The sequence below is a fragment of the Pelecanus crispus genome, chromosome 2, assembly GCF_030463565.1.
Source record: "Pelecanus crispus isolate bPelCri1 chromosome 2, bPelCri1.pri, whole genome shotgun sequence".
NCBI classification, from domain to species: Eukaryota; Metazoa; Chordata; class Aves; order Pelecaniformes; family Pelecanidae; genus Pelecanus; species Pelecanus crispus.
In genome coordinates, this window is record NC_134644.1 from 11772341 (window position 1) to 11798796 (window position 26456).

General features: G+C 37.6%; 1 protein-coding gene across 1 annotated transcript in view; it reads right to left on the bottom strand.

Annotated features, from left to right (window-relative positions):
• Positions 1–442: 442 nt before the first annotated feature.
• The window catches only part of VIPR2 (vasoactive intestinal peptide receptor 2), a 58302-nt gene continuing 32288 nt past the window's right edge, over positions 443–26456 (bottom strand). The window contains exons 5-13 of the mRNA XM_075705189.1: positions 21307–21404; positions 16719–16860; positions 13604–13754; positions 12619–12679; positions 11205–11274; positions 5811–5902; positions 2422–2551; positions 2295–2336; positions 443–616 (exon numbers count right to left, since the gene is read on the bottom strand). Coding sequence (XP_075561304.1) covers positions 443–616; positions 2295–2336; positions 2422–2551; positions 5811–5902; positions 11205–11274; positions 12619–12679; positions 13604–13754; positions 16719–16860; positions 21307–21404 — 960 coding nt within the window. The remainder of the gene's footprint in view (positions 617–2294; positions 2337–2421; positions 2552–5810; positions 5903–11204; positions 11275–12618; positions 12680–13603; positions 13755–16718; positions 16861–21306; positions 21405–26456) is intronic.

Here is a 26456-nt window from a genome sequence, read left to right on the forward strand (position 1 = left end):
TCCATAAAAAAGAATTTCCTAATACTTAAGGAAAGACATGTTTCCTTAAGTATAAATAAAGTCTAAGAAATTTTCTTGCTTCCCATCTTAACCTTTTCAACATGTACCAAAGCAGTCTGCATTGAACAGGATACCATACATCTATCTTGTATACACGTTGGAGGGTAAAGGGACCATTATAGTAAATGAGTTTTTGAAGAGTTACGGCTAGTAGATGGCAAGAGAACATCAGAATTAATATGAATACCATTTAAAAAAACCAGAAAGCATCCACAGGGCAGGTGTCTCTGTTATTAACTGGTTGGCTGCACAAACCAATTTCCCAAATACCAACATGTAGAAAAGCAAAGCACTAAACTGTACATTTTATAAAATATCACATCAAGCTGCATAATGAATGATATATCCCACAGTTTTTCATGTTTTGGGGGACCTAGCTGATTTATATCATGGTGGTCTCTGTCTGCATAAATGACTGAGCCCTTGAATTCCGGTGAAGCTGAGAAATGCTTTCTGATCCATTCCGAGAAATCGAAGAGCTGTGGAGTCTATAATCTCTGCCTGCTGTCTGCTTCCAGCACAAACTCCGCCATTTTCTTTTCAGCTCCCCTTGCACCTGTATTAAAAAGAAAATCAACGAGATGAGCTGAAAATGTTCTTTTACGTGAGGAAATTTTCCATGTTTATTGGTTGTCAAATGGGGACCTCATAGAATGGTTTGGGCTGGTAGGGACTTTTAAAGATCATTTAGTTCCAACTCCCCTGCCATGGGCAGGGACATCTTGCAGTAGATCAGGTTGCTGAAAGCCCCATCCAACCTGGCCTTGAACACTTGCAGTGATGGAGCATGCGCGACTTCACTGGGCAACCTGTTCCAGGGTCTCCACCACCCTCATAGAAAAAATTTCTTCCTTACATGCAATCTAAATCTACCCTCTTTCAGTTTAAAACCATTACCCCTTGTCTTGTCACTACAGGTCCTGCCAAAAAGTCTTTCTCCATCTTCCTTGTAATCCCTCCTTTTTATACTGAAAGCCCACAATAAGGTCTCCCCAAAGCCTTCTCTTCTCCAGGCTGAACAACCCCAGCTCTCTCAGCCTCTCTTCATAGGAGAGTTGTTCCAGCCTTCCGATAATTTTGTGGCCCTCCTTTGGACTCACTCTAAGAGGTCCATATCCTTCTTGTACTGAGGACAATAACCTCTCTTGACCTGCTGGCCACGCTTCTTTTGATGCAGAATACAATTGGCTTTCTCAGCTGCAAGTGCACATTGCTGGCTCCTGTCAAATTTTTCATCCCCCAGTATCCCCAAGTCCTTCTCTGCCAGACTGCTCTCAATCCATTCATCCCTCAGTTTGTATTGATATTGGGGACTGCCCGACCCAGTTTCAGGACCTTGCACTTGGCCTTGTTGAACTTCATGAGGTTTGCATGAGCCCACTCCACAAGCCTGTCAAGGTCCCTCTGGGTGGCATCCCTTCCCTCTACAGTATCAAATCTGTTTTTACAAAGATTACAAAACAGGTGAAGACTGTGTCTATACTGCCTGTGAGGAGATGCCCCAAGGCCACTTTCAAAATCAGTTTTGTATCACTTGTGCTGCAACATTAGCTTTTGGTATCTAGCTATTAATCACACATACTTAAAGCATAGAATCAAATGATTAACCCAAAATCAGGCATCTCATGAATATCAAAGACCAGAATAGCACTCAGGAGACCTGAATGTCAATTCCCTGTGCAAGCAGCTGTCGTCTTCAGACAGATTCCTCCTGTCAAGACACTGCATGCTGTTTAATGTATATTCTACCTTAAAAAGTGGCTGACTTCAAAAGAAATTCCTTGCATCTTCCTCAGTTGAGATTAGGAAAGCTGCTACAAGCTGAGCACTTCTGAAAAATCTGCTGCTGTTCTGGGGGTTAGATTCTGTCAGAAGATTACCCCCAAATACTTATTAAATGGTGTTTCCAGTTTTTGTTACATTTCTAGACTTGTTGCACCTCACTTGCACAATCCACATTGTTTGTAACAGAGCTAGAATTAGTTCATGTTAAATAACAGAAGACACACTTACTAACACCTTGGTTTGCAAGGAATGAGATTTCAAACAGCTCTTAACTCTTCACCCAAATACACTAATTTCTCCTGTTGCATTGAAACTGCCACATACATATTCTATAAATAGGAATGCAAACATCTTGTAAAACAGCTCCGTGTATCAGAGTGGCATTATAGGGGCACTTATACATTTACTGAAAACAATATTGAACATCCTCAGTAGGAAAGGTGACTTACTTCACTGTTCAAAAAACAATACAGGACTGCAACAATCAATCCCTGGAAGAGACAATATTCCTTAGTTAGTAGGCAGCACCAACCTAGGTCAATAAAACATGTTTTGAATAAAAACGTTTAAATTTACCTGAAAAGATCCCAAACACAACTCAAAGATTATTTTATAATTATTGGAACTGCGGTCAGGAAATAGAGCAAACACTGTGTAGTGAACTCCAAATAATGGAATAAGCAACAACGTGGATTTTGCAAGCCTCCTGAGTAAATAAAAGAGAAAAAGCTGGAGTTTAATGATAAGCTCTTGTTTTACTAAGATAAGAACCTGATGCAATGTCGTTTACATAAACCTTGTATGACTTCAGATTTATAAACAGTCTTAGTAAGAATCATTTATTGCAACTTGTTTCCCTTTCAGGCTTGCTGTGAGATTAGCCACATAGTAACCTCATAAATTAATGTGCGCAATTCCATGTTATACTTGATCTTGCTGACCTCACACTCTTCCAAAAGCTGGCAAAAGGCTGCAGGGCCTCTCTAAACCAAAAGACCCTTTTTCAGTTGCCTCTGGACAGCAGCAGGGTGTAGGACCTGCCCTCTGCTGCGTCTCTTTGACGTACGTTCAGTTCCCAGCCTGGTTTCATGCACCATTTTTTGGGGTGCAGTTTTAGTGCATTATTCCACAGGACCACATTCGACAAAGTGTCACAAGCTGCCATCAGATATCTCAAGATATTTTTTACCTGGCATAAAGGATTCAGAGTGGAAAGAAATAATGCCTTCCTGCAAAGCCATACTGACAGATCCTCTTGTATGGAAGGTAAAATCTCTCTCTTGAAATTAATTGATGTTAATCTCCTTTAAATGTGCAACTGTATGCCTAGTCTGTACATTGCACATACACAGTTTGCAAACAGTACCTAGGAAATGTAATCCAGAAAAATCTCAACCGTGAGATTCTCATGAGCAATTTCAGATTTACCCCCAAATACTAAAATCCATAACTATACTGATGGTATTAAGCATACACCATTAACTAATTTTTAGTCTTGTCAATTACATAATACATTTCAGCACAAGACACTACTGAAGTTAAGGAAGGAGAACTTTAAATTATTAAGCAGAGCAGCTCTGACAAACTGCCTGTGAAACCACTGAAATGATGAATTGCTAGTTATCCCTTATCTCTCACTTATTTCACTCTGATAACATCAGTTCTATATATTATACGGACGCACTCATGCATGATTATGGATGTCCAGTATCAGATAAAATTCAAGAAGTTATAATGTTGAGTCCCATAATTCATCACTGTCTTGATGAATATAACTTGATTCAACAATGAACAGATGCTGTTGTGAATTCACCTATTTTAACAGAAAAGTCAAGGTATTTCAAGCAGTTTTATTTTTTCTTTGTCAGTCTTCATGGCCTTCCTTTGTTCATAATGTCCCAGAGGCTGCATCTGTTTATGTGGAGATAATCAGTTCTGACAGCAAAGTCTCTCAAGAATAGTAAAACCCTCACATCTAATGGTGATACCCGTAAGCGGGACAAATAGGATTTCCTTAGCAGAAGAAATTAATTTACAACTGGAGGAGATGACAATGGCAGCAAATTTCCTGGTTTCCCAAGTGAAAGGGAAAACTGGTTTTATTTGAACTTAACCTTACCCACTGCAAAAGTAAAATGAGCAACAAAAAGAATGGGACATGGTACAAACAAGTGGGACAGAGGAAGGCAAGAAAAATGGTGACTTGCATGAATAGTATTCATTTTGGACTCATATTTCACTTTCATGCCATTCTTGTTTTAGTATTTTTGTCTAGCTGATGTTACTTTCCCTATACTGCACTTACATTTTAGTGAAAGAAAGGGACAGACAAAATATCCTTATTCTTCTCTGTATTTTAGAAAATGCATTTGCATTTTGAAAAATGAGCCTTCCAGACCTTTAATTTTCTCTGTAGATGCAGTATTTCTTGAGGAGGTTAATCTACTGTTCCCACAGGTATCGGCTAAAGACCATCCAATCCAAACTTAATCAGGTAATCAAATGCTAAAAGCAAAGAATTCACAGGGCTGAATAATGAAGGACAAGGTTGCTATTAATGAACATTTTATACTATGAAGCACTACAGTAATCTGTGGAAAATGATGGGAATGATAGGAAGGGAATGCCTCGTTTTCATGAAATACATATATATACCACACGGAAACAAACAAAAGTTCCTGTCACAAGAAGTAAACTTGACGGGATTTCCTGCCCATAGCTCTGTCATTGTGCTAAATGATAATGTGGCAACTGGATAATTTCATCTAGGTTGATTTGGTTCTCCCACGTTTAGTTAATTCAAGCAGCGAACACAGAAAAGGACTCTTGTAGCTCTATGAAGCAAAGCCTTATGCAATCTAGTTGTGTTGCCTTTTCCATGGCACATCAGAATTCTTCACTTTTTGCATCAGATGTGTCATGTTGTTTACAAAACACGTAAGGTCCTAGTTCTTTTGGCTTCAAAGATATGCTTTACTTCAGCACACCATGCTTTATCTACTTTTAGGACAGGAATCCAGTATTTTTTTAAATGCAGAAAAAGTGTTATCCAGGAGCACATTTTCAAAGGCCAATTGCATGGTTTTGAATTTGCAGTATTCATATTAGGTTTTGTCACTGAAATATCATAATAACATCCTGAAGTGTCAAACTCAGTGTCTATATCTGGGCTTTAAAATAAGGCCTATTACAACAAACTCTTGTTTCTGGATTACAGTATCCAGCAGCTATTATAATAAAAAACAACTGATACGGCAATATAATAAAGAACAAATCCAGTTTTAGCAATGTATTTCAATTGTCCCCCCCAATATTCCTTGATTCTAAAGTTGTGGAAACAATGGATGTTAGGATTTGATGTTCAAACCATAACAGAAAAGAAGAAAGCCTAAACAGAAATGAAGCTGATCTAAATCAGAAACACTTGTTTTCCTCTAGAAAAATAAAGCTGCTATTTTAAATCAACATAAAACTTTATATTTCATTTTTTACTTTTTGGGAACAACATAACTTCTTTCCAGCTCTTAAAATATATGCAAGTATTACAACAAGAAGTATTTTAGAAATGAAAAATTTTTTAAAAATGTTTTTAAGGAGGTTGAAGCAAAGTGTTTTGATCTTCAAACTTGTGTTAGATGGAAGTGAAACATTTATACATTAAAAGAAAGATATTACTCTTCATATTTTCTGTACCAGCATATTCATTCATGGATTAAACTCGAATTCAAGAATAGCTTGTTGTTCTTTATTAAATTGCATATTTTTTATTGAACTTAGTGTTTGACAAAAAAATTATGTTAATCTCTATTTCAGCATAGTGATAAGATCTTTATTGAACCACATCTAAAAGTACTTCTGAATTATATGTAACAATAGTATTACAGCAATTGTTGGTAGCAGGTTTCAGCAGAGGAAATCTTACAGAGATTTTGGTTCTGTATATAATATCTAAAAATATGACTCACTTGTACTGTGACTGGTCATTTCCTCCAACATCTGGAGATCTTAACTTCTGCAGTAAGATTCTTATAATACTAATGAAAAGTATAAAATTCACCTGCAAAGAAAACAAATATAATGGTGATTTCTGACTTCTCCACTCAATACACAGCACGAAGAAATGCTTATCAAGTCAGACAAATAAACTCAGCAGTGGGTGTTGCGTACCTTCTGCCAGAACACATCAAGCTCCTCACTGTCAAACCTATTGTCTGCTTTCTGCCTCACTAGGTTTGTTACGTCCAGCACACCTCTGCATGGCCACCAGTTCTAGTCCGCCTGGCAAAAGCCTTTGAAAGCTCTGTTTGTCAGAAATGCCATCCTTCCAAAATCTCAGCTGAAGACAGGTTTCCTAGCAGGATGGGACATTGGATGTGATTTGGCGCAATCAAGCATTGTCCTAAATTGTCATGTGGATTCATGACTGGAAGCCCAAAGGAAAATGTGAGTCCCACACACAGTTTTGACCCTCTCTGGCCTCCTGCCTTGACTTCTAATAATTTCTGTCTGAAATAGGGGAACAGAAGATTGTTGCACAGGTGATCTGTCCACTCCAATCAAGCACAGAAAGGGCCTCTCACAAATATCTGTCTGTCTTGGGTATTGATGCAGACATTATCACTGAAGGAACTGAATCCTTGCAGTCTAATTCTCATGACAGCCCTGTGACATAGAACAGTAGTATTATTTTATTTCATATTTTATTTCATAGAAAGTCACTTCCATAAAAAAAGTTCTGATCACATCCTGATCAATCTAGAAAATTGAAGTATAAAACTCAGTAGATCCTAAGTCTCACTCCCATTATTTCTTCATTCTTGTCTTTTGGCATCTTGTGTTCACCACATCTGGTGCTGGATTGTTTGGTGTGGTCTAGAAAACCGCACACTAAATACAGCATGCCCGTACTAAAGTGAGGGAACACTTGGAATCCACACCTTCATAGCAACAACATGAGCTAAAAACTACAGCAACAGCTACATAAAGAGCTGCATCAAATGCACACATTTTAGAAGAAATCAACCTAGAGAAAAATTTCTATCCCTCTGAAAATGAGCATTTTACTGTTTTTAACTAATCCCGTCCCAAAGCCCAAAATCAGGAGGTTGGGTACCCAACCTGACAGCGCCTGCCTCACTGCTATAAAAATTCAGTCTCTGCCTCAATGCATTGCTGGAACTCTTCTTTTTCCAGTCTTAACCATCGGGCTGTAAGCTTTTCAAATCCAATGAATTTCTGTGTCTTCTCTGACATACCCAGTACAACTTGTGATGTTAATAAATAAACTATGGTCATAGCAACTGCTTGCCCCTCTGTATTTAATAGTTTGCTTGAAATGACAAGTGAAGGGAAGTGACAGGAACTGACAGGAATTAAATAAATAAAATCTAATATTTTTGAAAAAAAGAAGAATAAAAAAGAAATGTTAGAAAATATAGGCCTTTACTGAACTTAACATACATTTTTCAGGCAGATGATGACTTAGAAGTTTTCCTTGATGCAAGTCTCCTATAAAAGTAACAGGCAGAAGCCTGTTATTACTGATTGTATCTACAGACTTACCACAGCAGAGTGTACAGACCAAGGGATAGACATTTAGTTTGCCATATGCACTGGAGGCAGTATTAGTGGACAAGGAGAGAGCTTCCATTTCATTGTATATTTGTTAGCCACAAAATAGGAAAAGGAAAAATCTTTATTCTGTATTTGCAAAGGGATTGGCAGAATAACTTCTTGTTCTTCACAGGCATCCCTAATTTCTACTGTAACAGAATAAATTGTCATCCATTTCGTTTCTGAAACATCAAATCACCTGCAAAACCACACTCAGGTGACACGTTCTTGACTGACATTCATGTATTACTTTTAAGTCTGTTTTCAAACACATACCTTTCTGTCTGTAAACACAATCTTGGATTACTGAAAAACACACATTCTTGTTTGGAGTTTGTAACAGTCCTTGGCATGACTGAGCTTGTAAATCCAGCCAGCTGAAACTGGGTATTAAGATCTAAAGGTGGCAACTGCCACCTGACTTACTACAGTGGAGCAAATTAATTTCTCTAAGATTATTATTGAATTGATCATTTGTTAAAATCTGTTAAAGTATATATATGATTTAGAATAGTAAGTTTCAATAAAATATGAAACAAGTAGTGTCCTGGAGTTTTACTTTTAGTATTGTAGCTTTTCAGTCCCATAAAAATTGTTTGAGCATAATGTCTTTAAATAAAACAGAGTATGTATACTGTTCAATGAACATCTAAGAACAGGAAAATGACAAAATAATGTGAATGCAAGAGAGTGATGACAAATGATGCCTCTTTACTGGAGTAACAGCAAGATGCTGCTGGTACTCTTCTACTGGTTGATTTCTGACAACAAGTTTTTGAGTCTAAACACATTCCTTGAGCATGTATCATTTAAACTGTCTTCATGTTGCTTGTTTCTTGCTCTTTAGTCCCTTACACTACCTGCAATGTGAGATAACAAGATAAACATTTCTCAGTTTCTTTGATGTGACAGCAGTAGTTTCCACCCAAACACCGCTCCTTCTCAAATGAGAGCAGTATGTGCAAGTGGAAGTATGGAGAAGGCAGCTGTGGAGGCATTTGCTAAATGGAGAATACGGGTACCACCACATTAACTGTTTGGAATAGTCACCCCAATTAAATAACTCTGAAATGTGTACAGCATGAAGCATGGAAGCCTGCCAAATAACTTTTCTGAAGCCACAATTGTCAGGAGGAGATACCAGCAAAGGTTTCTGACACACTGAATTAACTGAAGCCATTCCCACTTTGAGAAGTGACTTCAGAACTTGCTCTCACAATAGTGTTGTTGGATAATAACCTTATAGAAAGTATAATCTTCTAAGCAGTGAAAATGTTTGGAGTTAACACAGAAATTGATGGAAGAAAGTGAATATGGCATGAAGACTGAGCGGACTTCCTGTTAAATCTAATGCAGTTAAACCATTGTTCCTTAAAAACTTTGCTTGATTTCCTTTCTTTCAAAAGTATATTCATGGCATTATCCTCACAATCAGGCTCTATTCTACTCTTCTTTTTTTCACTCCTTTTCCTCCTCTTAAAGATTTGCAGTAGCCATACTCTGGGCTTTCTTTCATGCCATTACATAAGACAGTCAATGAGAGTTGTCAGCTCAGGTGTTCTGCTCTCCTTTCTTTTCCTGAAATTCAGCTTCTTTCAGAGTTTTCCTGTGTTCACCTCATTGACTACTTACATAGATGTCCTTCCTACTACTGAAGCCATTTGTTATTGCTGGTCATCCTTGTCAACATTCTCTGTGAGTCTTCCAGTCTCTCTACATTCTCAAGCAGACTGAAGGCACTGTGTGAGTGAGAATGATGTAAGTACATATTTTTACCGAGAAACTTCATGACTCTTTCACAACACCTATCCAAAGAACTTGCAATGATCTATTTTCATTGTTGAATGGCAGGCAGCACTGACCTCATTACTCAAAGATTTGAATCTTCAACTTCTATTTTTTCCAGAAGGTAACTGGAAATGTTGAGGCTTATCACGGTGTATGTATATTGAAAATTATGTTCTCATGAGTGTAGTGTTTGTCACTTATCAATGACCAATTTTATTGGATGTTTCATTAGCTCCTCTTGCTCTATGAATGCACGCTCTACTTTGCACAGCAGTAAGTTTACACAGCATCCTAGCTGCCACAATGAACGTGCTGGTTGTAGTTCAATGCTCCAACAAGATACTTTACTTATCCAGCAGGAAAGGGTGAGTGTCATTGCTTTTATAACTCCCTTTCACAGCTTAACTTCCCAAATGCAAAACGTAGTTGATCAAACAGCTGAAGAATCATCTAATCTGAGAAGTAAGTGGCTTCACACAGTACACACTGCAGAATCACTTGGCCATCTTTAGTTGCTCTCATCCCTAAAACGTGCTGTTTAAGAGAAGAAACATATCTGGAAGGAGACAGCAGATCCTAAACATGTGCACCCGGCAAGCCAAAAAAGGTCATTTGCAAAATGTTCCCCTATGTCCTACAACACCTTGTATCAAATCAGTAATAGAACCATTAAAAAAAAAAGGAGAACGACTGTTCCTTTGCCTCAAACAGTGATTCTGGTCCACGTTTTAAGATATACTGGACTTTTGCTGACTGACTAGTACTCCATTTTCTTAACTCACAACTCATTTCCCAGTCTTTGCTAAGATCCAGCTGCAATGCAAGTCTGCCGGTGATAACTTCTGTTTCCAGGTCTAGGACTTCTTTGGAGAAGCACTGCTTTCTGGCACATGAAGTCTCAGCTGTCTACCAGATAGCTGTTTAAATTGAACATCCAGAGAATAGACTTTCATCTTTCTGTAAACACCAGGTGCTTTGTTTTGCTTTTATCTTTGAGCATTTTTTCTTCGCTCTGGACCATGCCCCATTCTCCAGCTCCTTTGAGGTACTCGTATTCTCTTCATGCTGTAGTTCTGCTGCATGCCCATTTCTTCATATCATAAAAGATCTTTTCTGTGAGTCCTTACCTTATGTCATTTCACACATATGCCTACTCTGCTTTCTCTTTAAACACTGTAGAATTCATTTTGATGAAGATGATAGAAAGTTCTCTCAAAATGATTTTCAGCAGGCACAGATTGAAAGGCAAGCCCAAGCATAATGTGGACTCTTGAAATCTTGTGTAATCTAGTAATGCCCTAATTTTTCTGACTACAATGTTAAAAATAAAGGAAGTATACCTGAAATGTATTAATTTGCACCATGACTGTTTTCAGAAATGGACATATAACCATAGTATATTATGCCTGAAGTTAATTACACAATCATCACAGTGAACAGGAATTTTATTTTGCTACTCCAGTAATTCTAATGAGTTCCACATAGGAAAAGCCCCATGAAACATTCTCAAATGGTATTCTTTTGCAAATACTTCATGTTTGATACATATTTCAGTGGGCTACCAATTAAAGAAAGGTATACACAGCCATAGTTTTTTATGTCTGCAATAATATCAGATTCTCAATTGCAAGGCTATCTATTTACATACAAAATCAAATCTGCAATTAATTGAAAAGTATAATTAGATTTTTGCTTCCCCCAGGCTCATAAACAGGAGACATGTTAAAGAAAGAACAACATATAAATAAAAGCAACTGCTCATTTAATAGGAGGCAGATAAATTTTGAAGGCAACAAATTTTAATGGCCTTGGCATCTGTTTAACATTTCTCCTCCAGCGCAATTTCTTTTCATTAAAACAGAATTCTTGCCTATCTGTAACTAGCAGTAAAGAATAATGGCTATATGCACTGCACAATGCTGAACTGATCTATAATTCATGCTTCAAAGTTTACTTACTATAATAGAAATTAAAATTGGTATTCGTATAACCCACCAGGGACCACCATGCTCATTTGTATCCCAGCAACTATAAAAAAAAAAAGAGAGAAAATGATGTTGACATTAATATCATCTGGCAAGCAAGACCTATAAGGAGAAGTATTTCTTATATACAAGTCAAAGCACACTAAAATAATTCCGGTTCTAGCCTAGAATTCGGCATTCAATCTCTTTCTGCTTTTAATTTCATTTCCCTGGTTTTAATATGCATATTCAAATTAGCTAAAACATCAGGCACACTAGACTGTACCATTAGACATCATGGGGGACATTGGCCTTCAGGGAAAGCAAGCTTAGTTTCACTTTCTGTAAGGACACTTTTCCAACAAGCACTTAACCCCAGCCTCTGGGTAGCAGGAAGATCTATAGCAACTGACAGATACAATTGAAATGACATAATTCCTTGTGGGATATGTAGGCTACAGATGGCTGGAACTGGTTTAGGAAGATGTGAGACTGAACCTGAAACTTTGTCTGAAAAGCTGAAAATTTAATTATCACTGTAGGCTCACTTTTGGTCCAAATATTCTGAGAGTAAGTGCTCTGACAGTTTAATCTTAAGCAAGGGCAATACTCTTCAGCGTTTCTCTAACTGTAATCATAATGACAAAGGAAAAGGCGTTAGCCTTTGGTTTACATGTTAGAGGTCTTGCAAAGAAAACTTAGAAATTATGTAGGACATGATTTTTCAGTTTAATTATGGAATCAGTTGAAAAATATTAGTCAAGTTGAAAAAAAAGGAGTGTGAAAATGGTTTGTCCCACTAGCTAGGAATGCTCTCCCATTCCTTTGGGCCAGCAGGAGCAGTAACTCTGATCTTCCTACAAAATTCTTATCTCAGTTCCCTTTCACATGCCAGGAGCCAGGCCTAGCTCTAGTTAGTCAGTTTTATCTGACTGCATGCATCTTACATATGTTTACATCACATTGCTTCACTTCTGGGAATGTAATTTCATATACCCAATGTTATCTAGATTTCAATGTTTTGAGTTGCTAGTTAGCAAATTAGAATGCCCACCATCTTATTGCACTGTATTGCATCACTGAACCCAAGGACCCCCACTGCTATTTTAAGTATTATTTTGACTTTCAAAGCAAATAGCTCTACATGTGGGTGTCATGGGGTAACATTAGTCATAACCTATCTGTGCCCCCTCCTGCCCTTAAAGTTTTTCAAATAAACAGCAAGCATAAACAGCATGCTGAAGAGCTCCTAAACACCTGTCCCTTTATTGCCATATCTGAAATTTCAGTTCTGTGCCCTTCCCCTTCAGAACAGCAAACTACCTTTGTGTGAACACCACCATATCCAAGGCAAGGATTGTATTGGCACAGTTGGAGGCTTTAAGCTTTCTCTCCCCAACACACTTACCCCGTGTCCTCTAAAATGATCCGTGTCACTGTCCACGTAATAATGAATATGGTAGGAATTCCTGAAAAATCCCAAGAGATTTAGAGGGTGATAACAAAAATATAAGTCCACAAAAAAAAAAAAAAAGGTTCAGCCTGCCAGTAAATTATTCCCCAGATATACAGCATATAGTAAACAGTTTAGTGAATGGAGGGAGAGGCCCATCTGATGAGCTTCATGATGCAAGCAATTTATTACAAACAAAGACTGCAGGGAAGTGGGTTTATTTCTTATAAAAATGCAGCCATAATGACGAATACACAAAGAACATGCCTTTCATATGTGTCTTTCAAGCTGTCAGAATGACCTACAGGGAGACAGATGCAAGTTACGCATTCCCAATGCACTTCCAAGGACTACAACACAAAACCGAAGTGTAAATCATTTCATAAGGAACCATTCCCACACACTGGTTTATTCCCATTTCCCAGCAATACCTAAATGTTTTATGACCACCTATTACTGGAAGCTTTAAAGTGCTCCATATAAATATCATTGCACTTTCTGGAAATGAAAGGAATACATGTATTTAAAACCAGATGGAAAATATTATTGGGCTTTTCAAAAAGGCAGATAGCATAGCATAGCCTGTGGCTGTGCAGCTAAACTTTCTTTTTCCTCCCAAATTAGGACAGCCTGAATCATATGTTTTGCGGTGGCGGTTCTTGCACCATGCTATATCCTGAACAACCCCTGGGCACTGTGCGATTGGCGCAGGTCAGAGGCATGCCAAGGAGCACGCTAGCAGTTATGCTTCAGCTGTTTTGTGCCCACCCTCTCCCATGGTACAGCAGCTGTAACCTACGCTGGAGCTGAACTGAGGAACTAGTGAGTCTGAGGAGTCATCCAACAGACACAGCATGACTACCTTGGTATGAAATATTGAACCTGACTAATACATACATACAGAAAAAAGAATATTATTGGAAGTTATTTAAGTTCTTACCCCATCCAATCAGCAGGTAGATTGTGAAGTGTCTGTTGGGGGAGAATATTAGCACAAGGAGGATGTGGAGGTAAAGTCCTTCAACTAAGAGCCAGTAAAAGTTTGCCATAACACCATACTGAAAAAACACCAAAATAGCCTTGCAGCCCACCTGAAATATGAGAATAGGGATCAAAGTTGTTGCAGGAAAGATGCCGTATTATTCTGTTATTAATATATCCTATAGGTCTTAACTCTCCATGCAATACTAGTAACCCAGGTCCAGTAGAAATTTTTTTTCTTCAATCATGCAAATTGAGACATTGTAAATGTTACTGTATATATAAAAAGAAAATGAATTATAAAAAAATTATTTAGATGGCTCTCATAGCAAATTAGCTCAGAAATTTTGAAAACTTCAGAGCATAAATATTGTAAAAGGTGGTGGTTATCAATAAATGCACACATTTGCAATAGTTAGTTAATGAACGGCTATTAGATTAAATGATCATCTACTAGGTGGCTAATAAATATCTTAAAATCACAGCTGACTTCCTAACGTAGTAAAAACTAACAAAGAAACTGCTTTATGAATTTTTCAAGCTAAATGGGAAACTGAGTGAAAAGTATAACTTTACATGATGAATACTCTAAGTAGACTTAGATGAAAAAGTTGACTGAACTTTTAAAAATTATGTTTTCCCTTTAGAAAATGCTTTAGTGTTTCTTAATTAACAAAACACATAAGCATGCATCATAAAATGAAGTCCCAATATACTTATTGTGTGTGTGTGGCTCTTCAGAATTAATTTTCAGGTGTCTGTGCTGCTGATGTTCCACAGTGCTGGCTGCTGCTACTTTGGTGCTTCCCAGCAGGAATTTGGGATGCAAGAATTGAACATAAAAAACGTTTCTGCTGAGACTGAGCTAAGACATGTGACGATATGGTGAATGTAACAGACTAAACCAAATGGACTAAATAAAACTTCTAGTTTCTGCCTGCTTTACTCCCTTCCCTATTTTAAATACCCTTCATACCTCCACTCTTTCTGTTAAAATTCCAAGTACACCAAATATGTAAGTAGGTAACTTACTCATGTGGTGATTGATTCCTCTGTCTAAACATAGGGGTCTATTATGAAGTGAGATGCCCTCAGGGACCCCACTCACCAGCTGCTAAGTCAGAAGGGCACAGACCTCCTAGAGATCCATCAGCCCCTTGTGGTGTCAGCGCATCCCAAGCAATACACATGCCTATATTTATGGCTGTGTACATGCCTATATAGACAACTAAGTAAGAGCCCAAAGGCTTGAATTCATTTCACCTAATTTCAGCTGCCTACAAGCAAGGTTTCTGGTGAAAGCTAGCCACCTACAGGCCAACTAGCTCCTTATACAGCTCATGAAGACAGATGGGCATGTCCAGAGAAAGTCTTAAAGCAGATGAGATAAACTGTCCAGCGACAAAGACAGAAGCTCAGAGAAAGAGCTTAGTTCAGTCACCTTGTTTGGTAAGACTAATCTTACCTGTGGACTTTGTATACACTGAAGGGATATCCATTGCAGACCAGAAAATTTAACATGGAGAAAATTAAACATTTCAAAATGCCAGTTGAAATTTACTTTTATGTTTATGACTACTTACAACCAGATTAGCAGTCATTCTAAAATTTCTGTAGTCTCTTTTAAAGTCAAATACTCCCTGGTATTATATTCTCAATTTACATACCAGAACCCCGCATCAAAATATTTTCCCTTCCTCCTGCAGCTAATCCTGTATCAGGTGGATTTCCAGATGCTGCATAGGTAAGATATCTGTCAGTAAAGAGTTAGCCAAAATTATGGCTCTGCGTCATTCAGATCCAGGACCTAGTTACACTGCATTTTGAATTGTGTGTTTTTAGACATCTGTGAGTGCAGCAGAACTGTAGAACATCACACACGTGACAAAAGCAGCAAACCCCGCATGCTGTTATGTAAGAAAGTAGCACCCAGCCAGTGCAAGACAAAACAGCCTTGCCAAGCTGGGGCCAGTGCATCCCACATATAATGCAACAGAAATTACCCAACAGTCCAGAAAACTGGACATATTCAAATAGGAGCATATGAGGCTTTGCAGCCAAGAATAATTGGGGGATAAAAGAAATTGCAGAAATCAAGTAGTATTTTGAGAGTCCATTGACTAGTCCTTCAAGGACCTGAGAACTTTTGATTATGCCTACAGTCTACCTACTAACTACTTTGCCTACTTTGGATCTACAGACTCAGAGCGTATTTGTCTTCATTAGAAATATCCCAGATTACTAATTCATACATATGGCTTGGTAGTCACTGCTAAGAACTTTATGCTTTGGGACAATATGGCTTCATCAATATAAAAATATCTTCCTTCCTTTTTTTTCTTTTCACAAGCTTAAACTGCAGTAAATTAAATTCAGAAGGTATTCAGCAATATTTGTAGGGTTCTTCTGCAGCACTTTTGACTGAAACAACAGAGGCAGAGAATGGGGAACATCATCTAGTCTTTTAACAACAAGACTTGAGATTTTTTTAACCCCTGTGCATGAAAATGCAGTAAACATATTAGCTTGCCAAGAATGCAGATGACAACACTTCCATCATAGCTCCAGAGGAGTTAATAAAGACAACTCCTGCAAATATTTAATTCCCTGACTCATTTCTCTCCCTCCATTCATACCTGTCCTATTGATACCGTTCTATGATTCTATAATTCTATGATTGATACCTGTCCAATTCCTGAACCCCTGATAAAGCTGCTGAAACGCTTCCAGATAAGCAGCCTTTAATTGTTCCCAGCTGATGGCACTTCTGTTTGTCTTAAACTCTCCCAGCTGATTAATACAGTGGCCATATTTATTCTGAGCTATAGCTGGTCATGATTTGTTTTGGCAGATGGCATGTCCCTTCACGGACATGCAAAGCAACATTAACTTCTCTTACTTGTGCTGCAACCTTCTTTCTCTGGCTCCTTCTAATAGACTAGTTTGCTAGTCATTATGTTTTCTACAGAACTGGCTACACTGACAGCTTGGTATTCCTAAATATTTAAAAGAATCAGGGAGGAAAATTTAGTGACACAACAGTAATACACCAAGTAGCAAATGAGGTTTATTACCCATGAGGTTTGATCCTCTGGACAGTGAGCTGTGTTGGAGCTGGAATAGAGAATATCATCCTTGACTAAAACAGAGATTGCTCTTAGAATGAAAGAGAGGAACAGGTTCAGATGGATGTAGTTCCGAGTGCAATGAAGTTTTCTAAGAAGAGATTTAAAAACAGGCATTTAAGATTTTGAGGCAGAAAGCTCTTGAACAGACTTCTATTATTCTCCCATCATTTCTTAGTAATATGAACCTTTAGTAAGAGCCTACCCTTTCCTCCTCTGTCATATTGTCAGTGCTGCCTTGCTGTTTTCTTTTATCACCATCGTCATCCTCATCATCATTATACGTTGTCCGAAATATACAAATAAAGTATCTCTTACTCCTTTTCAGTATCATAGACCAAAAGATCCCGGTGGTATTTCTCCCACACTTTAAGATAAGCTGACAATAGACATAGATTATTATATCTTTCTGTGTGTGCACTCATCCCGCTGTTTTTCTTGCAAATAAAACTTTGATTATCCTGGATATATTTCAGACATGCCCTCGCCTATTATTTTCTGGTTTCATTTTTCATTTATCTCCTGCATTTTGCTATATAATGGCTTTTCATTCTATGATGTGAGTGTATGCAGGAACAATTACAAAATGCATTCAAAACATTAGATCACCTATCCTTTCTATCCAGTGAGATGTAAAACTTCTCTTCTTTAGTCCAGCAGACATGTGAAAGCCTGACAAACAAATGCAAATTAAATATTCCAAGTATGTGAATGAGTGCTCAGAGGAAGCAAGTTGTAAGTTGAGGGCTTTTCACTTAAAAGACATTCCCTTCAAGATCTTCCCATTTAAAGATTGCTTTTACAGCAAATCCCCAGAATCAAAACTGCTAAGAGGTTTTTTTGGTCAAAATCAACACCTTGAACTGCACCTGGAAATAAGCCAGAAGCCAGGGCATTTTAGCAAGTACAAGAAATGAAATAATGAAGATGCAATTGGATGTTATGGTGGTGTGTAGTGGCAGCTTCCAAATAGTCTTCATGTTTTTATTTTTACCAAAGAACACTGAATAATCCATTCTGAACTATTAAAGCAAGGATAGTTACTGTGAGTGTAGGGAAATAAATAACAGATCCACCTTGCTAGCCCCGAGTTTTGCAAGGGACATAATACTAGGCTGAACCTAAAGCAGCTGTCAAAAATCCAGTAATTTTTGTGGCTATGAATGTCCTTTGCTGAAACAGGTTCTGAGAAAAACTGAAATATTGCTATTACGTTGGACTGCATCATATATTCCTATGGAATTCAGAGATACATGCAAGCTGCAAATGGGAGGAAAATATTTTTCTTTAAATTTTATTTAATATAGTATTAAATAGTATTAAATAACTAATTTAGATGATTAGTTATTCATCCCATTCAGTAGCCAATATAATAAATGTTGGATACATAAAGGCTGTCAAACCAACATTTTGAAGGTAGAGGAAAAGAAGGTATTTTTATTTGGGATATGTATGATGATTCAGAGTAACAAAGAAATGCTGTTCTTTACAACGAAACAAAAGTGATCATGCTTATTCCTTTGATGACTACCTCATCATACAAAACTACCATGCGAGGAACGTTTACAGACAGCCACATGAGAGCACATCGTATAGAAATGATGGAGATTCATATTTTGCTCCTTGGTAAAAAACACATATCAGAGAAACTGACAATTTTTTGGAAGGTTTTGTTATACAGGAGTAACCCCAAAGGAAGTATAGCAAGATCTGTAGTAAGATCTAGAATGTCAGTGTTATGTAGAAATATGCTGTTCTACAATTTATTTTTACTCATGGAGTTGGAACAAACCAACCTTTTTTAAAATATCTGAAGAATAGTATTTATTTTCAAACATTTTGATGTCCACTTTTCTAAAACTTTATGATATATTAAAACTTAGACATTCAAAATGAAGAAGTAGCAACTTGCATTCTGAGAAGGGTAAAGCAACTTCTTTTGACTAAATCAAAATTATTAGCTTTGCTGTTTATAAATTAAGTTTGCAGAAGCAAGAATGTGCCTGACAAATTGGCAGCCTCCAACAGGAAAATATTGTGCCGGAAAGTTACCAATTAGGTTTAATTATAAAAAGTACATAAAGAAGCGTGTGAGGAGTGGCACCATAGTAACTTGAAAAATGCTGTCAGCTTAGTCTGGCAAGGTATTTACATATATTCATGCTTTATGTCTTTGTTTTGAGATTAAAAGATTAGCCAGATATAAAATCCTTTCCTTTTACAATGCTTCTAAATATGTCCTTTACAGATATTAATAATGGGAACCCATATAATGTTTCTGTAAAGATTAAAATCAAGTCCAGTTCTTTGGAAGAAATGGAAAACAGAATATTGCAACTGCATGGAAACTTTCAGAAACAACTCGTCTTTCCCCACCCCAACAGTTCTGCGTTTCATGTGTTTATAGCCGATAAGCTGATACTGTGAAAAATGGCAAAGTCCTGAGGCTGTGTCTGTTCTGCCACACAGTACATAATATATAACAGACTGCAGAAATCAAGTTGTAATACTTAAAAATGACTTTCCACTTCCTTGTCATAAACACGTTACCTACGATTAAATTATATACCGTGCTTTCTTTCATTAAAAATAATGCATATATTCAGGATTAAATGCAGTGTAATTTGAAGCATACACATACAAATCCAGCAATGCACAGTTTTAATAATCTCTTGTGTTACTAATATTCAGAGTTCAAATCCTAATCCTGCTGGATGAAGTCAGGATTTTGACAACCCTACTGCGTTAGTAACTTCTGATTTTTAACTCACTACTTATCTACCAAATCTCCTTTAATAGTTTCACTGAGAAGAGTTGTTCTTTCCTTTCCTTTTTAAACACAGCAAAGTGAAAGTTTACTGGTTACATTCAAAGGTGAATGCATTTCAGGGGTGAGTGACTGATCTTTATAAACAGTATATTGACCCTCTCTATGAAGAACCCTGGGACCTTTCAGGGCAAAATATGTTTCTTGGATAGAAGGTGCTACCAGATGAGTAGCGCAAAGTTAAAACTTACAGAAACATTCTTATCTTCCGAACTCTGTCCTTAAAAATGACCATAATGTATGGGAGGCCCTACAACATGTTTGAGAGACAAACAGACATACACATATAGCCATTTGCATTCATTGATAATTTACAATTGCTTCAGCTGCAGCCTTCCATAGTAACTGGCTGCTTGCTACGTGCTTGGGAAACTATCTACTGAACAGGGTATTTTTACAACTTATTTGGGTTCCTAATTCAACTCACTATGTTAGGAGGCTCCTACACTCCCTGTAGGTAACAGAGGAACAGGCTTCTTTAGGGGGAGGCTTAGAAGATCCTATGTTCCCCCCTGAAAAAAAGCCTGGGTCTTTCCACTGACTCAACAGAGAGATTGGGGAATTCTCAACTTGGATATTTAAATGGAAGTTGAAGGTTTTGCGTACACCTCTGAAATTCTTGATCCGTTTGTTATAACTGACTTCTGGTGACAGACAACATTCAGATGTCTATAACACTGTCTTAAATGCATTATTAGGTTTTAGCAGTTTTGAAAATGCACAATCTGCCTGTAGTGTTTGCTGGTAGAAAGAAGATAAACGTGAGTGACTCAATTTTTTTCAAAGATATTCCAAAACATATTTATGGGTTATGAACCTATTCTGAATAGTCTCGGAATTTAAATATTGACAAAATTTGATGGCAGACTGAAAGGCTTACAGAACTCACCACAGGAATAGTTCATTAGAGGAATGAGGCTCTGACAAACAACATGCTGTCCTCTACATATTACGTGTACTTCTTTTCTACCAAGTCTGAGACTTGCATCTTCTTGGCTTTTTTGGTGCAGAGTGGAATGGAAAAGCTGTGTGAAGTTTATAATGGAGAATATAAAGGCTATTCTATTAAACTGGTGGAAGTGATACATAAAGGCATGAAGGTGGAGAGTCTGAGAAAAGCTATGATACTGGTAATACCATTTTGCAATTTCTTTTACCAATTGGAGATTGCTTTCAGTCTCAGAAAACTCCCAGAAATTAGGCAAAACCAACAGACAGTACTGCCTTTCCTAACACTGCCTAACAAAAAGATTGCACACCCAGCACTAACCTGCAGCACAATTATCCATACCTTTACAACCCCACTTGGACAAACTAATGATTACCTTTGATTATAGTACCCCTGAAGATCACTCAGAAGCTTCTGCAAAATATGGCTGCCCTCTTGTCCAATGTTGAGAGCAGCATCCTACTAATTTTCAAGAGCAATTCAAGGTGTCGATTTTAACAATCAAATATAAAATGCTTTATATAATCCATTCCTAAATGACTGTTCTTTCTTACATGGGCTGTAATGTCTGTAAATTTGTAAAGTGCTTTGAAATTTTTTAATATGACTGGTGCTAGCAAAAAGCAAGTTAGCATTACATTATTGTCAGCGGTTTAATTGAGAAAAGTGTAAAACCAATGCATTTTCTAAATATCTGAGCAACCAGACAACAGTTAAAACCATCTCATTATTGTTTGTATTTACTCATAAAAAATACATACCTGAAAAGGCAAAGAATTATACTTCCTGTTGTAAGAGCAATCAGAGATACGCTGTGTCCAAGGGTATAAATTGCCTTCACCCTTACATAGAAGTTGACCTGCACCACAGAAAAATACATATGCAGAAACCACTTACTGATATGTAAAACTGACTGTGAAATGATACAATCTTCCATTAAATAGCTCTGAAGGCTAAATAAATAGCATTATTTTCACTCTTTGCTCTACAGTATGTGATGGGAATCTTATATCTTTATTCCAACATATTTTTGCAATGCAACATCTCAAGCCAATTGACCTCAGTAGAAAATTCAGCCTCAGGAACTCAAAACTTAGACACACAAGCTGGTATAATTCCAGCTGATTATTCCATGTCAATGAGGTCAAGGAAAATACCAGATTCATCAACTTCCATAAACACAATCAAACTGGGAAGAATGTGCCACAATTTGATAGAATGCATTATCTCTGAAAGAGAGAATCTCTCCCAGTCCTTCGGCTCCAGTGTACTTCGTAATGCATTTATATGTGAGTTTAATTTTAAAGACGTATTTAAGTCTCATTAATTTCCTAATCTAAATGTTCAAATACTTTATTAAATTGTGACCCAAACAACCCTTTCTCTCTTTAGTAAAGTTATTTGCTAAAACTTGGAAAGGAAAATTTTCAACAGAGGGAAAGCGGACTGAAGTCCACAGTCCGCTGATTAACTGCAGTTATATGTAAATTTACCAGCTACATATTACATTAAATCCTATTCTGAATGACATAAAGAAAAATAATGCTAAATACTCTCAGAATTAAGCTGGTTCTTCATTTATGCCTACAACAAAGTCATTAGACTGACATTATTTTCCACTGAACTTAGATAAAATATTAAAATTGTAAAGTTTTTTATTATGTTATGAAATTAAAGTTTTTAATAGCAGTATAGAATGTGCTATGTATAACAGACAGAGTTTCAATATTTAGTGCACGTGGTTATATCACTCACCTTCTCAAACAATGTTTGTAAAAAGTAGCAAGGAAGCAATACTTTAAATAAACTAAGATAGCAAAAGGAAAAGGAAATCACTTAATATATTTATTTTTATAGCATTTAAAAGGCCAAGTAAAAAGGTAACTTTAGCAATCCTAATTCAGGATGAAATTAGGTGGACATTCACTTAGCAAATATGATACAGATACAGAAAAGACTAAATGAAATGTTAAATGAAATGAAGAATCTTGAAACAGCACTATCGTAGTTATGGTTAAAGGGGAAAAATAAGGGAAACTGCCATAGATCTTAAGTGTATTCATAACAACTGTCACACTGGTTAGGAACTAAAAGTGGTATACAAGGTGCGACAGGAAACAGGATTCTCATTTTTAATTAGAGAAGTAAGCTGTGATGGCCTTTTTGACAACAGTCCCGACATTTTAATGTTTTGTTTGCTTTACATAATATTCATTTACTGCAGAGATAAAGAAGGAAAATACGGACTTAATGATGTTTCCAGTGCCATTAGAATGACCATAAGAAAGTTCCTCAGTTAAAATCCTGAATAAATATTGCCTTTTTTTTTTTCTAAATTGGTGTCCCTGGGTGGTTAAAATGGTAAAACCTAAAGTATTACTTTATTGCTCTCTATAGATTCTGCTGTATATTTGCAGGGCACCACTGCATTCCTAGGGACTCTCTGTGGGCATAAATCATAGGCTCTATTTCACCTAGCATTAGGTGTCTACACTGCAAATATAAACATCTAAGGCAATGTACGGTCTCTTCATAGGGCCTTCTAGGAAGCACTTCTTGTATCTATGTAAGCAGTCAACATGGACTTCATTGGATATATTGGATATATTTCTACAGGCAATGAAGAGGCCCCACAGTGACTAATTTGAGTGTAGCCACCCAGCGTGTACAGATGCTTGCACTTAGATGGATGCCCCAAAACCATCCTGGTTTTCCACATGAATCCTGTGTTTGCTAGATAGGACTCTAAGTAGTCTAATGTTTTGTCATGGTTTAGCCCCAGCCAGCAACTAAGCACCACGCAGCCGCTCGCTCACTCCCCCTACCCTGATGGGATGGGGGAGAGAATCGGAGGAGTAAGAGTGAGAAACACTCCTGGGTTGAGAGAAGAACAGTTTAATAATTGAAATAAGGTAAAATGGTAATGATAATAATAACAATATAATAATAATAGCAATAAGAATATACAAAGCAAGTGATGCACAATGCAGTTGCTCACCACCCGCCGACCGATACCCAGCCAGTTCCCGAGCAGCAATCGCTGACCCCCAGCCAACCCCCACCCAGTTTCTATACTGAGCATGACGCCATATGGTATGGAATAGCCCTTTGGCCAGTTTGGATCAACTATTCTGGCTGTGCCCCCTCCCAGTTTCTTGTGCACCTGGCAGAGCATGGGAAGCTGAAAAGTCCTTGACTAGCATAAGCAGTACTCAGCAACAACTAAAACATCAGTGTGTTATCAACATTCTTCTCCTACTAAATCCAAACCACAGCACTATGCCTGCTACTAGGAAGAAAATTAACTCTATCCCAGCTGAAACCAGGACATGTTTCTTGAACAATGTTTCTAAAATTGTTTTCAAATACAATTATAAAAATATTTTTTCAAAATTAACATAATTTCATATAAAATCAGTTCTGAAGAACTGTCATTCAATTCCCTGCTAGAATGGCAGAATTATACTCCCCAGTCTGGCTCATTTTTGGACAGCTCTAAAAACTATGCCTACAGACAAGCACCGTAGAGCACCCCTAGCTTCTTTAATTTGGCTTCTGTCATAGCAAAAGGAACATCAGCCAGTCTCCAGGCAATTTTCTGGGAATAGAGAGATAAACAGTTTCTCAGCAGCAATTACAACAGCCTGTGACACCAAGAACACTGCAAATTCTTTGGGCACCCACCATCATTCATTCAACCTGACCTGCTCTGCAAAATCATGGAAAAAGGATGCTCCGATAAATGACTTAATAACTTAATTTGGCAGCCTCATGTTCCCATCATCAGTATTATGGAAGAAAATGAATTTTATTTCCTGACCTTGTGCATGTCAGGAGTTGCAAATATAGCATAAAGCTTAGAAATGATGCACAGCACTTGCACAATATGTTCTATTTGTTATCAACTTGTTGGCATTTGCAGAAACTCCTAAAACATTCTACTGAATGTACAAATAGAAGCCTCAGTTGTCTCTAAATCAAAAATTGTTAACATCCACCATGTAAATTTGAGGGAGAGAAATGTCAGTTGCAAAATAAGTTGCAATGACATTGAATCTGTGGTGTTTAAATACTGAGTGGAAGTTTTCCTGTTCACTTTCACAAAAAAAATGATTAGCAGAGATACCCTTTTAATAGTAACAGTGATGTTCAACATCACATTACTGCAGAGCAGAGACAGGGGTCTCCCCAGGGATGCTAAAGCCATATAACACAACACCTGGTAAAAGTGCACACAGGGACAACTTTACATCACTCGGTCTTCTAATCCTGGAAACTACCAAGTAGTTTAACAAATCCTAATACGTTAAAGTAACCACTGGCTTCCTGTAATTTGTATTTGTTAACAGTGTTCAAAAGTAAAGCACTTAAAACAGGACTTCTGATGTAAATTGTGTCCTGGCCCCTCACAGCGCCCAGTAGAAATTACTTCTTCCCTCCTATTCAGGTTTCTTATTGTGCTGGAAAATCTTAAAGCAGCTGTAAGGTCTCTTTCTGCTGCACGGAAGCCAAAGTGTGCTATGAGTTGGTTACAAGATCTGCTCCAAAGACAGTCTTATGTTTGCCTAAGGAGCAGAAATAACTCTGAGACAAGAAGTGTGTGTTTGACACATGCCAACTCATGCATTTGCTGTTAAACAGATGACTAAACTGGCCCAGCTGTATACTTTTCTGTAAGTACCATGGTCTTTATAGTCCAGACTTAAGTTTAGTTCCCTCTGGCTAGACATTAAACTTCATCCCGTCACCTCCTTGCTTCATTCAAAAACTCTCTTGTGCTAACCTTCTCACTGCTGACATTTGGATTAGGCCTTTGTACTGGTTTTGGCTGGGATAGAATTGATTTTCTTCACAGTAGCTCATAGGATTTGTGATGAAAACAGTGTTGATAACACAGGGATATTTTAGCTATTGCTGAGCAGTGCTTACACAGTGTCAAGGCCTTCTCTGCTTCTCACGCCACCATGCCAGCGAGTAGGCTGGGAAGGCACAAGAAGTTGGGAGGGGACACAGCTGGGACAGCTGACCCCAACTGACCAAAGAGGTATCACATACCATACGACATCATGCTCAGCATATAAAGCTGGGGTTTGGAGTTATGGCATTTGTCTTCCCAAGTCACCATTACGTGTGATGGATTCCTGCTTTCCTGGAGATGGCTGAACACCTGCCTGCTGGTGGGAAGCAGTGAATGAATGCCTTGTTTCACTTTGCTTGCACATGCACCTTTGGCTTTACCTATTAAACTGTCTTTATCTGAACCCATGAGTTTTGTCACTTTTACCCTTCCGATCCTCTCCCCCATCCCACTGTGGGGGAGTGAGTGAGCAGCTGTGTGAGGCTGAGCTGCTGTCTGGGATTCACCCATAACAGCCTTGAACCCCTTTTCCTGCAGATCTTGTAAAGAACTCTGCACACATATGATACCCAGGAATTATTAGGAAGCTGACAGTACTAGCAACATTGTTATTTTGATGCAGGGATCCTTAAAAATATTTGAATTAATAAAATACATTTAGCTTACAGTAAAGATATTGGCAATTTTGATTGTAGAATTCTGTTGCTAGTGACTTCTTATCCCATATTTACATGAGAGATCATAGTCCAGCAACTATAAGAAGTAATTTCAACTTGCACGTTTCCTTTTGACAATAGAAAGTAGCTATTCCTGAACATGTTTGACATTTTTGAAAACCCGTTACTCAAGTCTTTAGCTTCTACCTGACGCAATATAACATTAGTTTCTCAAAAATGAGTCATAACATCCTTTACTATTAATTCGTCCAAAGGGTGGATTTCAAAGACTGTACTATGGCAATATGTCTTTATTGTTCTGAGTGACTAATCCAGGCTGTACAACATACACAAACGCAAACATATTACACATCTTACTATCACATATAATGATTCA